The 14368-nt window shown below is 40.0% G+C and overlaps 1 protein-coding gene across 1 annotated transcript; it reads left to right on the forward strand.

Annotated features, from left to right (window-relative positions):
* Positions 1-6944: 6944 nt before the first annotated feature.
* Positions 6945-13831, forward strand: LOC113953842 (ovalbumin-related protein Y-like). The gene is made up of 8 exons (XM_027657472.1): positions 6945-6980; positions 8864-9048; positions 9710-9760; positions 10373-10501; positions 11312-11429; positions 11665-11807; positions 12154-12309; positions 13061-13831. The coding sequence occupies exons 2-8, from the start codon at positions 8881-8883 to the stop codon at positions 13460-13462; spliced, it is 1167 nt and encodes a 388-aa protein (XP_027513273.1). The 5' UTR covers positions 6945-6980; positions 8864-8880; the 3' UTR covers positions 13463-13831.
* Positions 13832-14368: the final 537 nt, after the last annotated feature.

Here is a 14368-nt window from a genome sequence, read left to right on the forward strand (position 1 = left end):
AGTTAAATATAAACCAACGTTGTGTCCTGGCAGCCAAAGGGGCCAGCTGTGTCCCGAGCTGCATCCCAGCATGGCCAGCTGGTCAAGGGAGGTGATTGTCCTACTCTGTGCTGTGCTGGTGCGGCCTCACCTTGAATATTGTGTGCAGTTTGGGGTACCACAATATAAGAAAGACGTAAAGCTGTCAGAGAGCATCCAAAGGAGGGCTGGTGAAGGGTCTGGAGGGGTACCAATATGAAGAGTGGTTGAGGTCACTTGATTTTTTCAACCTGGGGAAGAGGAGACCAAGGGGAGACGTCATTGCAGTCTACGGCTTCCTTATGAGAGGAAGAGGAGGGGCAGACACTGATCTCTGCTCTGTGTTGACCAGTGACAGGACTCGAGGGAATGTCAGGAAGTTGTCTCAGGTTTAGGTTACATATTAGGAAAAGGTTTTTCACCCAGAGGATGGTTGGGCACTGGAACAGGCTCTCTGGGGAAGTGGTTGGAGCACCAAGCTTGACAGAGCTCAAGAAGCATTTGGACAATGCTCTCAGGCACATGATTCTTGGGGTTTCCTTTGCAGGGCCAGGAGCTGGACTTCAGTGATCCCTGTGAGTCCCTTCCAACTCAGGAATTTCATATTCTATGAAATTCTGTGAAATCTTGGTGAGTCCCTTCCAACTCAGGGTATTCCATGATTCTATGATTCTATTTCCACATTAACACAGGATACTGTATGATAAAAGTGGATCTGTAGAGGAAAGAAGCTGGTGCTACATGTCTGACATCCACAATATTTATATTTGTGATATAGACTCAATTGGTTTTCAGTGGTAAAAACAGCTATTTTACCAAGTATACATTAATTTTTGTGCTTTAGAAATTTAAGGAATGGTATGAACAGTTCCAAGAGATGCAAAATTTCAACATCTCAAAGCTTATCATAAACAGTTTATTCACTTTCTGCTTCTCTTGTAGCCAGAAGTATCTGGCTTCTTCTAGCCAGGAGCAGTTGGTCCAGTTTGTTAAATTTAGAAGCCTGTACACTTAAACAATAAGAAGACTTGAAAAGGCTACATTTGCAAACTTTCCTTTCTATGATTATTAAACTGGAAAGTGCTTAAAGTACAAAGATAAGACTCAGTGACTAATATTGTTTCCTGAATAACAACAAAGGTTAAAATGAAGGAATGGGAAAAAGGAAAAGGACCATGACGCTTACAAGCAAATACAAAGCTTTCCCTTTCCCTAAAGGGAAAACAGAAGACAGCAAAAAAGTGCAAATTCAGCAATACTGGACCAAACCTGTAACAAAACACCAATGGTTAGGATGTGGTCTTGTCCACCACATGATGGGTAGAAGGCAAAATATTTAAAGGGCAGTGGAAAACTGTTTGCCATGAAGGGGATGGCAGACCTGGACAGTGGAATGACGAATGCCTGCTGTGGCCTCCAAGCTCTCCAAAACACTGGAGAGATTTGGAAGAAGCATTCCTTCCTGTGCCCCAGAAAGGCAGTGACTGTGGTTCAGCGTCCCTGTGCTCTTGCCCACCAAGCAAGCATGTAGTGGAAAGGTACAGGTGCTCCAGCAGCACTGAGGGACCCCATGCTCTGTCTGAGCACCTGTGTACTTTCGTCCTTGGGTTTCATTTCCCAGGCATGGATCTGGTTCTCATGCCAGTAGGCAACTGAGCATATATCCTTTCAAAAAAAAGAAAGAAAGAAAGAAATAGAGAGAAAGAAAGAAAGAAAGAAAGAAAGAAAGAAAGAAAGAAAGAAAGAAAGAAAGAAGAAAGAAAGAAAGAAAGAAGAAAGAAAGAAAGAAAGAGAAAGAAAGAGAGAGAAAGAAAGAAAGAAAAAAAGAAAGAAAGAGAAAGAAAAGGTAACAATATTAAAATGCTCCAGAAGTTTTTACTTGAAAAAAGGCAAAAACATAAATGAACCTAGAAAACCTCCTTGTTGCTACTGGCATTTTTGTCATAGCCTTCCAAAGGCTTCCGGCTTTTTTGTTTTCTGGAGAACTGAGACCCTGTTTGTCTGACAGATTGCTGTGCAGTTCCAGGTGGAAGGTAACACATGGGGCAACACAAAATCCGAAACCTTCTACACCTCCTGGTGTAAATAACACAACTCCAGAAAGCACAAAGAGAGGTCCAAGGGTCTGCCACTGTGAGGCAACGTTGCTCTCTGTACAACATGGAAACAATTGTTGAACATGCCATACACTCCCATTCCAAATGAACATGCCATACACTCCTCATCTACACCACAGTATTTTCTTTGAACATCAATATGCAATAACCCCATTGTTTCCATATGCCTGGAAGTTTTCCTCACAAAATCACAGAACAGCTAAGATTGGAAATTACTTCTGCTGATTTTCTATTCCAAGCTCCCTCCTTCAATCAGAGTCATCTATGGCAGGTTGCTTGGGACCATGGCCTGCTGGGTTTTGAATATTTCCAAGGATGGAGGATCCACAGCTTCTTTGGGCAACCTGGATTTACCTCTGTCCTCATAAGAAAATGTATTTTCTTATGTTTAAATGTAATTTATGCTATTTGGGGTTGTGTCTATTCCCTCTTGCCTATTCACAGGAGAAAGTCTGGCTTCATATTCTTTTTACCTTTCCATCAAGTAGGTTATGCACATGTATAAGATCCTCCCTGCATATTCTCCTCTCCAGGGTAACAAGTCCCATCTCCCATGATCGACATTTTAATCACTTCATCATCTTTGAGGCTCATCTCTGGTCCTGCTCCAGTACATCCACATCTCTTTGATCTGGAAAGCCCAGAGCTGACATAGCATTCCAACTTTCGTTTCACCAGTGCTGAGCTGAGGGTCAGGATAACCTCCCTTTACATGCTGGCAATGGTTTTCCTAAGGCAGACCATTGTGCAGTTGACTTTCTTTGCCACAAGGACACATTGCTGACTCATGGTCAACTTGGTGTCTGCAGGGACTCCCAGTTCTTTAATGCAAAGCTGTCATGATGGCACAGACCTTTGTGCAATGGCATCTTTCCTTTCCTGCAGCAGTCTTTTCCTGCAGGAGAAGCAGGAAACATGTTAGGAATATTGTTAAGAATCTCAGTAGGCTACTAATCAGAGGAGAGGAAGGCTTCATGGAAAGATGTCTGTGCTGAAACAAACCAGGAGGTTAGTTTATCCTATTTCATGCAAAAGAAAAATGCTGTTTTTCCTGGGAGCATGTGCCAAGATAAAGGACATGCTGGGCAGACTTCCAGTGAGTGATGGGAGGTAAAGTGACAGGTGTGGTGGTATGAGGAGTGTTAGTCACAGGCTGCCATAAACAGTCTTCTCTGTGGGGAGGTAACTAAGTTCCCATATGGCACAGCCAGTAAATTAGTTGGGTCAGTGGCCAGCTGTCCACTGCCATGTGTATGCTGGGTGTAAGGACCTGGTTACCCCGCTGCCTCCTCAGGACCCAGTGAGGGAGGCCATACACAGCCTTGTCCTGGCTGTTGGCTGATTCCATGGACTTGAGGGATAAATAAGAGACTTCACATATGCTGTGGTGGCAGATAAAGGGAGTACTCTGTGTGCTGGTTCAGAATCTGTATAGCAACAGACCCTGGATGCTGTGTGTGCTGCTAAGCAAATTCAGTGAGCAAGGGTGAAAGACTTGTGACCAAGGCCATCATGGGATCCTTCTGAAGATGCCTTGTTGGCAGAGAAATTCACTCTGCCAACATTTAGGGATCCACATTCCTGTCACAGCCAGTGAATGAGCAAGGCAGCACTGCAAGCAACCATGTATGACCTTCAGAACGGCACGGGGCTGCTGCAGAAAGGTGCCAGGTGGGCTATGAGCTCCTATCTGAAGGAGCTCGACCAGTCAGACTGGGGAAAGAACACAGTCCTAGAGGACAGCTGAGAGGGAAACCATCATTGACAGCTATGGCACCAATGGCAGGTAACGGAACAATCACTGGCACTCATTCTGAGCAAGACAAACACGAAACAATCAGCGTGCTCCTTCCTACTGACAAAAGAACAACAGCATGGATGTGAACAAAATCTTGAGTTCTGCGTGGGATGTTGTGATTGGATGAGAGGCTCTGGTCTGTGAGCTGACCTGGACTTCATATCCCTTTGTAAAGGTTCAAATGTCCAAGAATCTGTTGGTTTAGGGACAGCTTCACAATGAAATTCTCGGCAGAGGAAAGGGCAGTACAGCCTTAGCTGACCTCTTTCTTGGGACAAGCATTGTCAAAAAGGACATGTGGATAAACACATCCTTTTGTGTTTGTGCTGCATTACACACTTGTACTGGACAGGGCAATCCATTATCTTTTATCCCAGGAAGTGTTTCCACTGCAGGTGAGTTTTACTCAATCTCACTAGGCTCCATAACAGATCCAAAGTCACCAAGTTGACTAGGTAGTACCTCTTATATTTTTACAATTCTGTGCTGATGGCTGATCATGATCAAGACTTTTACTTGTGGAATGATTTTGTTTTGCTTCAAGAACTTGCTTTATATTAATCATTAATAAAAATACAAAATAGAAATGCTAAAAAAATCAATAACCTGGGTTGTGTATTAAAATGCGTCTCAAGGAGTGGACTGCTCCTTTTCAACTGTAAAACAGCAAATTCCTTTCATTAATGAATATATTCAACTCAGAAGTATTGAACACCACGATAGCAACATTAATGCTGTGAGTTGGCTGCTGCAGAACTGTACTGACTCACTGGACATCTTTGTAGCCTACTAAGTTAAAGGCTGTCTATGATGATACAAATGTGATTCAGGTAGATGGTGCACGAATCCAAGGTAGATCACCTGTGGTGAGCTGAAGCATGCCACTAGACAATTTGATTGTCAAGGAAAAAGATTCAAGGCACATGTGACAGTTAGAAGTGACAGGGTAGAAGATATTCGCTAATCCTTTGACTTCTGAGCTGCCAAGTATACTACAATGGACCACGGCCGTGAGTGTTAAAGCCTCTTTGAGAAGAAACAAGGCAGTCCCAAGTGGAAAAGGCAGAAGGGGCAGCAGCTGCAGGAACAGCTTGTAGTCTAGGAAGCACTCCCAGTTGTGTGATTAAGGATTCACCATACACAGACACATGCTCCCATTTGACCTGTCTTCCACCAGCATGGTAGAACCATTTTCAGGTAATTGGGACTCACATCAGTGGTGACCAATTTATATACTGCTCCTGCAAAAGAAAAGGTCATTCTCTTTACAAGAGATTTGCAGTGATGAGCCCCCTAGTTGAGTCAAGGTTTAAAGATCTTTCCTCAAAAGCACCTTTTCTGCATAGCAAGGGTTGTAGCAGACTGGTCTGAACTACACACTGTACCATGTAAAGTGTTAGTGGTATGTAAGTGCACCAGTCTGGACTGAGCTCTTCATGGTTTCTATTGCATTGGCAGCTTCATCGAAACAGAATTAGTAAGGACTGTATTAGGGAGAAAGGTATGGATGATTCAGAGGCTTTCTTCTTGCACAGACAACTAAAAGGGTTAAAAAGTCCACCTCTACTCTCCAGAGGCATAATTTGTTCTAAACAATTTCAGAGGCATTTTGTGTATTGACTTTGGATTTTTGTTTTAAAATCACATGGCATTTAGAGAGGTCAAAGCTGTTTCTTTTATTATCTGTCCATTCTTTTATTTCAAAGGAATTATGTGACTGCTTTCTGCTTTCTATTGTATATTATGACTGTTTTGCAGACCATGAATGTTTCTTCAGCTGGTTTGTTCAGCTGATGTGCCATGAAGTTGCTTGTGGAAAACCTGGAAGAATGGTCTCTGTATGTACAAAAGGCACATTTTGAACTTAGCATCCTGTGCTGTGACCTGTGGAAAAGAACAACTCACCTTAAACCACTCTTCAAAATTCTAGCACTGAGTTCAAATCCTTTTCTGGTAGCATCTGACTGGGATCTAAATATCCTGATGCCTGAATTTAAAAAGCAACAGAAGTCTTTCTTATCTTCTCAATCCTTCTTTCCCAAACATGTTTTTCTTTAGCTCTGTAATTCTTTTCTATGTAGATGCTCTGAATACTGCTTTTGAAATTAAGTTGTATTGTCACAATATGCTCACTGAGTGTTTTTGTTGCACTGATACGCAGTACAGACTGTTACTATGTCAGAGTTCCTTGAACTAGATTGCTCTAGCTGTGCTTTGTGAAACGCTGTGTCTATGGTCTTTTACAATGCAGCAAGTAACACCAGACAGTTGCATACAACTTTTTGCAGAAAAATCGACTTAAACATTATTAAATTTAACAACTGAGATTTGAAGAATGTGCTCTTTGTACTCTTTCTCATGTTCCCTGGTAGCAGAATTTTCTCCATTCCTCAGCAAGAGGTATGGATTCTGGTAGGAAGAAAAACTAGTTGTATTGATGGCCCAGCCAACAATAGGAAAAAGATTGCAATAAATACAGTGTGGTCCTCATATGCTGATCTTAACAAAATTTGTGAGTTCACCAAATGGTGATGCTGAGTGTGATCTGACCTGTCAGTACTCACAGCAGAGGAATAATAGGGAAAATAACAAAAAATTCCTTACAGACATTCTGCAAGACTGAATTCCTCAACTTTTATTTTTATTCTATTTTCACAAGTTATGCTACACTATTTACTGCCATAACCAAATCTTACTTACTATTCAAGTTCCATTGAGCAGCTTTTATCAGTATTTTTGCTTCAGACATTTCGATATGCTCCTTCTTTTTCTGGAAGGTTTCACAGGCTGTGGATAATTAATCTTTCTTTTCGGAGATTTTAGGGTAAAATCTTTTCATTCAGACTTTTTTTGTTTGTTTCAAAGAATGGACTGATTCCAACTAAAAGTGCATGTTTGACATTGAGCTCCATCCATCACTTTATTGGGTAAACACAGCATGGGGCGTGTCACAAAACAACACAAGATATATTACAAGGAGTTCGTCAAATCTGCCCCACGTACAGCTGAGAAGCTGTGCTGTTACCTTCGCAGGTGAACCTGATAAGGTAAGCATTTCTTTCAATCATGATTTAAGTTCTAATCTGCAATTTAAAAAACATTATAAGTATTTTACAGGACTTATAATCAGATTGATGTAACCTCGTGTCTGTGGCCCTCAATATCAGTTGAAGAAACAAATTATTAAAGGATGCCTTCTGCAGAAATCTTACCCACCTTCACATGTGTGTTCTGTATTATTTTACTGTTTTACACTCTGCCATACATAAAGCCAAAGTATTTGTCTGTATGTACTATAATTTTGTTTACTAACTCTTCCACACTGAAAAGCAGTGTACATATGTAACACGTTACAACAGATGTTATTGCTTCTTCCTCTATTACTTTAATTTTTCATTTAGAATCAAAAGAAAAAATTGAATTTGTTTAAATTCCAGCGGTTATGGAAGATATTCTCTGAATTACATTAAGGAATGCAGCATATTCAGGTGACCCCAGCACACTGCAGCTCTGTGTTATCTTTAATAGTTACATTTTCAAAGATTAACAACAAAATCATTTGCTTCATGAATCTCTTTCTTCACCAAGAATATAAATTGAGCTTAAAATCTAAAATATAATAGTAAGCAGAATAAGTGAATTATAAAAAAATCTACCTTGTATTACCTATATAAGCAGTTCCATTTGGAGAGAGAATGATCATCCATTCTAGCAGGGGAGCAGTTAAATGCATTGTTTTTCAAATTATCCCACATTATGAGATGACTGCCACATGAATGCGTTGATTCCATAGGGATTGTGATACATGTGGCAGAGTACCCTGAATTTTGTTCTCTAGCAGCCACAGAGGGAAACAAATTGCTTGAAGATCCTCAGGAGCTCATACGTTATAAGTGGTATAAACACTGTACTGTCGCATTACACTTTACAGTATTGTATTTTCTACAGTGTGTTGTCTTCTTTACTAAGAAATCCTTCCTTTTGGGGCTAGATGAAATGCTAGATGCTGAAACTACAGGGAAAATTTTACAAGAATACTAGAGAAAGGGCAGAAAAAATATTTAAATATTTATATATTGGATATGTGAAGATCTTTGCAAATTAAACATGAGACTAAACAAGCACTGTTTTATTAAAAGACAGATTTTATTTAAAAAGTGCCAATAAAAATTAAAGAACACTTTTTAAAAACAGAATGAGATATTATTGAGTCAATGATGAATGGAATGTATTAGTCATAGATGTTTGTCATAAACTGGATTAATTTATTAAATCATTTGTAGTCTTCATTACTATGCCTTCATTATTTTACTTAAAAAAAAGAAGGTAATGTTTTTAACATTTGAGACCTCTGATAAAGTAGATGGTGTAAGAACCTAGCTTCCATTTACACTGGGCTGAAATTACAGTGAATCTAGTAAAACTTATGCTGTTGCTTCAGCACACTGTATTCTGGAAGTAACTGTAGTTTGGATAATAGGGGGCTGCTCCCCTTTTGAGATCACTAATCTTAAAAGTGATGTTAAAAGCTATAGTGAAGAATCTGGTTTGGAGTCTCAAAAAAAATTAAGATTTTGGGAACAAACCTATGTGTGTTTTTTTTCCTTAAGGGGTGAGAAATGACTGTCAAGAAGCTTTCTTCAAGATAGCTAATATTCTTTGCAAGATTTTTAACAAGATGGTATACATGTACAGAGAAAGACAAGTTTCAAATACAGGAATCACCAGCCTATGCATAGCTGGCAGATGTCCAGCATTTTGATTACTCATGAATCCAAAAGCATGTCTTTCTTTTAAATCCACACCACTGGATTCCGTTTGCAGAAAAACACCCTGTGCACCAAGTTCAGGGGTTCACGTATACAGACTTTATTGCATTACAATTAACATATTCCATCATAATAAGTCAGACTCTTTCTGTTTGCTTCAGACAATCCAGGTTTCACAATGGGCTCCATCAGTGCAGCAAATGCAGAATTTTGTTTTGATGTGTACAAAGAGCTGACGGTTCACCATGCCAATGACAACATCATCTTTTCCTCCCTGAGTTTGATTTCAACCCTGTCCATGCTGTATCTGGGAGCAAGAGGTAACACTCAATCTCAGATGGAGAAGGTAAGTTACTCACATGGATGTAAAGCAACCTCTACTTGTGCTAGTTGTTCCTTCTAAGTAACATCACTGAAAAATATTATCCAATTACAAGGTTCTCATCTATTTTAATGCACTTTTACGTAAAGAAGTAAGCCAAAGTCACAAAATGGAGAAATGAATCAAGAGTTATGTAGAGAAAAGAATAAAAAAATATGTATATTTTCACTGTAACAAGCAGTTGGCTTTAGCGTAGGAAAAAAATCTCAAGGACAACAGTAAAATAGATTACCAGTCAGTAAATTTTATTATATGATTTTTCTAAATTCTCACAACTTCCAGATAATGTAATCAGATTTTTTTAATATATAAAAATTGTATATCCCAAGAAGAGAGGAAGACAGAATATTATTAGCAGTACAAAATATGTAACTCAACTAATTTGTAGATATTAACTATAAAAATAAAATCTAAGCAAAGAGTGGTATTTACAGTTTCCAAGAAGGCCACAGAGGGCATAGACCAGTTGTAAGCTCACTTGAAAATTTTTAATTAATCTATTTTCTCTGTTAGCACCTGTGTTTTTCCTGAGCCAACAGTTTTACCTCAAGCATCTTGTGTGAATCTGAGTCACATTATTTTTGGTCATGCTTGTAATTTCTACCACTGGTATTTTCTCTCGCAGGTTCTTCACTTCGATAATGTTACAGGAGATAGAGACACTCCTGACTCCCAGGTACAGAAATAATTTAATCTTTCTTTCTGTCCTACTTTCTCCTTAGAGCAAAACTAGAACTGTTCTGCCTCTCCTTCTGGCAGTTTCAGACTCCGACAAAAACTCTGGTAATGGCCTCAAACCAAGGGGATCTGTGGAGAGAGGGAAGAAGGGTGTGATTCACCTGTTTTTTAACAAATAGAGAACGACAGCAGGTTGCTCATCTTTCATCAGAACATGGGGCACTTTGGAGACCAGAGTGCCTTACTGGGCAAGTGCTGGTGGAGGATGGCATGTGAAAGGGACCTGGAGCCAGGGTACAGCAGTTAGATTTGCAGCTGAGAGATTCCAAAGCAGGGCAGGAAGATGCAGGGCAGAGAAGAGCCCAGAAGTCTCAGTGACAGGAACACAATGCCATCTTATAAACAGCACATGTCAGGGGACTTGTCTTGATGAGGATGAACTTGCCAGTTCAGTGCACCATCACCACAGCACCAGCTGTCCCAAAGGTGACAGCCCTATGTTTGTGGGGGAGGACTTCTCTGTAGCATGACTCTTAACTGATACGGACAATATTTTAGGGTCTTATTTCCTTATGCAATCTGTCTTCTTATTTTCATGTCATCACCTCAGTGTGGCCCTTCTGAACACATCCACAGTATATTGAAGGATCTTCTCTCAGATGTCACCAGGCAAAATGCTACATACTCGCTCAGGATTGCTGACAGAATCTATATTGACAAAACATACCCTGTTCTTCAGGTGAGTTACAATGCAAACTGACTTCCATGAGATTTCCTGTAAAAGCCCCTGTGACTCTACCCTAGAGATGCACCACCAACAATAGCCCACTCTCTGTTGATGAAGTAGCAGTTGTGAGCCGTGAGAGGAACTGGTACAGAAGGAGTTTGGACCTACTGTGACTTTTAGGTGGCTGTTAGCTGGTGGTCAGGGAAAAGTATTATGGCATAAAATAAGCCCATGTTACATGTCATGGATACTGGTCAAGATTGCTGTTTGTTTGCTAGAAAAAGCTATTTTAATGAAAAATGTAATTTTTAAGGGGAATTAAATACATTTTATGACTTGAAATAATGAAGACTAAAATTGTCAGATTTGGATTTTTTTTCAAAGCCAAATATCAAATCTTCCCAGTGAAAGGAAGCTTTGTTTTTGAAATCTAAAAATGTAAGAACACAGTATTCAAAATAAAAAGTAGACAAAAAGAGGAGACAAACATTGTCTGTTCTTGAAAATGTTTGTTAAACTGAGACTGGTTTGGTAAAATAAAGAAAATATTTCAAAATTGTAACTTAGAGCCTTATCTCATTAAAAAGTGCCAGACCTCTATATGTGAAGCAGTCTTTGCTGTACAGCTTTAAGATTCAGTTACAGGAAGACAGCTGTGACTGTTCAATGACTGACATGTTCAATGACTAACATGTTCAAATACAGGAGTAAACATTCAACCATTCCTTTTAACCATTCTGCTTTATGTCACAATCTTGCATCACACATCCATATAACTCCAAGTTCTCACGAGTCTGAGAACTGCAATCTTTCTGCTTATAGGAATACTTAAAGTGTGCAAAGAAATTCTACAAAGCAGAGTTGGAAGAAGTTAACTTCAAAACAGCTGCAGAGGAAGCAAGACAGCTCATTAACTCCTGGGTGGAGAAAGAGACAAATGGTAAGGACTGAAAAATGGGTAGCAGGTATTTTCTCCCACCTACCATAAACTATATCCTTGTCTTCCTCTTCTCATAATGTCTAGAGAAAGTGGGTCAAGCAAGAGCAGATTCCTTACTGCTATGAAAACAAAACTCCACAAAGCAGGACCCCTCACCCTCATCCCTACATTGCAGAAGCTGGTGCATACCAGAGAAGGTGTATCTTACCACTCTCTGCCCTGTCTTTTATTAAAGGACGGATTCAAGATTTGATTGTGCCAGACTCTGTTGGTCTCGATACTGCGCTGGTCTTTGTGAATGCCATTTACTTCAAAGGGATATGGAAGACCGCGTTTAGAGAAGAAGACACTCGGGAAGTGCCCTTCAATGTGACAGAGGTAGGAGGGCACGGACACAGCTTCTGGCCAGGACAGCTGTTGGCTCACACAGCCAGCAGTCTGGGTGTTACAAATACAACCTATTGCTGTCACAGATTGGGTGATTTAGTTGGGTACATCACTGTCAGTGCTTGACCTAAAGCCAAGTGGTGTTTGCAAGATCTGTGTCTGACCAGGATTCCGAGGCACACAAGTAGGCAAGAGAGGAAAATGGAGACACAGTTCTTCTTCAAAGGCAACATACTTGAAGATAAAACTCTGTCTCTTTCAAAGGGCTTGTACATTTGACTGACTAAAGAAAAAAATTTCTCCCCAGTCACATCATCTCACATTTCTGTTTTTGCAGCAAGAGAGCAGACCTGTGCAAATGATGTTTCAGAATGGTACCTTCAAAGTGGGAAGAGTGGCTGCAGAGAAAATGAAGATCCTGGAGCTTCCATATGCCAGCGGAGAGCTGAGTCTGTTGGTGCTGTTGCCTGATGACATCTCTGGTGTGGAACAGGTATGACCCTGGCAGGGGAAGCAGAAGAGTTATCACTTCAGTGGGGCTTGGCTGCTGTCAGACTTCTTGATGTCCCAGTTGTCCCAGCTGTGCTGGGCAGGCCGGGGAGCACAAAGGTGACCCAGGTGCTAGCAGGTGCTCAGGCAGAGACCTGAGAGAACCCTGAATTCAGTTTTATAAAATGAAAGTAAGGCAGTGTAGTGCTGCTGTAGTCCTGCAGAAGAGGATGTTGCCATATGCCCCAATCACCATCAGAAATCAACACAAAGCCAGATTTTTATCACTTTCAGTGATTTCAAAGGTTTGCTAAAGCAGAAAAATTTATCCTAGGGAAAATAAAAAATGAAAGTGAGGAGAAAAGCATTCCAAGAGGTGACTAAAAAAAAGAGAAATGTAGCACTAGAGAAGAATGACATTGAGGAAAGATATCAATATAATATGTTCCAAGAGGAGCAGTTCTAGGGCCAATTTTATTTGATGTTTTCAAAAACTGTATTTTCACAAAAAAAGACTTGAACAGATGAAAAAATTTTCAGATGACAAAGTTTTAAGGAAATTCCTCAAGACAGATGAAATACAGTCCATAGTCAGGAGAAAGCATACTGGATAAACAAATGCATTTAAGATTAAGTATTGGTTCTACTGTATACATAAAGTAAATGTGAAAAAACAGTAACACGTGGTCTAAACACAGCTGTTAAGGCCACTGAACTTTTGTTTCAGACATTTCATTCCCTGCCTCTCTTTGCAGCTCGAGAACAAAATCAGCTATGAAAGACTCATGAAGTGGACCAGTCCCAGTGTAATGGAGCAGAAGAGGGTGAAAGTGTACCTCCCGCGCATGAAGGTTGAGAAAAAATATAACCTCACATCTGTCTTAACAGCCTTGGGTATGACCGACCTGTTCAGCCCCTTGGCCAATCTCTCTGGCATCTCTTCAGCAGAGAGCCTGAAGATATCTGAGGCCGTCCACGAGGCGTACATGGAAGTCACTGAGGAGGGCACTGAGGTGGCTGGCTCAGCTGTTGTGACAGGAGATATCCAAGAATCCTCTGAGTCTGAAGAGTTTAGGGTTGACCACCCATTCCTTTTCTTGATCAGACACAATCCAAGTGACCTGATCCTCTTCTTTGGTAGATATTGTTCTCCTTGAAGAGAAAAAGAGCTGGAAATAGTGCTTGCCTTCCCCTCAGAAACCCTTTACTCTAGTATTGTAGTATAATCTCATCTCTTCACTACTTTCTCTAAGTGGAAAGCTTTCAATATCTAGTGAGATATTCTGGAAGAAGTGTGTGACTTTTCAGATCTTTAGGTGCAGGTATTTCTGCTTACACAAGTTATACTCAGGATTTATGTCCAGGATTAAGAGAGAATTTTGTGAGGTAGCTTAAAAGTATTTCCTATTGTCATTGAATAACTCGAGAGAAAGCGCTGGTGTTTTGATTTTTGTGAAAAAATATGACACTGATATTGAGAATCTGATTTTCCTATAGGAGTTCTCCAAAATAAACACAGCTTTCAGAATAATCTTGTTCCTTTCTGTTGAACTTGTTGAATTGGTGCCTGGACAACTTGCAGATGAAATTCTTAACTTCAGCAAAGCATTCTTCTTCCAGGAATGCATTTGTGCTAATTTGTGCTGCATGTACTGTAAAGATAGGTGTCTTGTTCTGAGGGAGTATACAGAAAGTTTACCATTTCTTCATAAATCATCAAATTCAAATACAACATCTTCCTGATATATAATTTCCCATCTTCATTCCTGTGACATGTCATTGATTTTGTGAATGTTAATTCATGGTCCTTCTATTTATTCTAATAAAAGCATTGCAAACTAAACATGCCTCCAGCTGTTCTGGGTTACTGCACCCCACAACCAAAATATATGATACAATGGGTCGTGATTATTAACAGAAGTGGTTTACACAAGGATTCAGATCCTATTTTCAAAACTAGAATGTACCCATATATAAAGTCAATAAAGAGCTTAACATTTTTTTTCTAAAATTTTGAGCTTAAGCAGGTAATCCTTACAGCTCCTACCCTTACCTTGAGCTTA

Source organism: Corapipo altera, unplaced genomic scaffold, assembly GCF_003945725.1.
Source record: "Corapipo altera isolate COAL_440 unplaced genomic scaffold, ASM394572v1 66, whole genome shotgun sequence".
NCBI lineage: Eukaryota > Metazoa > Chordata > Aves > Passeriformes > Pipridae > Corapipo > Corapipo altera.

What these genes read in the sequence shown, in the direction of transcription:
- LOC113953842 (XM_027657472.1), top strand. Translation starts at nt 8,881, where the DNA reads ATGGGCTCCATCAGTGCAGCAAATGCAGAATTTTGTTTTGATGTGTAC. An exon ending in GGTGGAGAAAGAGACAAATG is followed by an intron (nt 11,430 to 11,664) that starts GTAAGGACTGAA and finishes CTTTTATTAAAG; the next exon opens with GACGGATTCAAGATTTGATT. An exon ending in ACATCTCTGGTGTGGAACAG is followed by an intron (nt 12,310 to 13,060) that starts GTATGACCCTGG and finishes CTCTCTTTGCAG; the next exon opens with CTCGAGAACAAAATCAGCTA.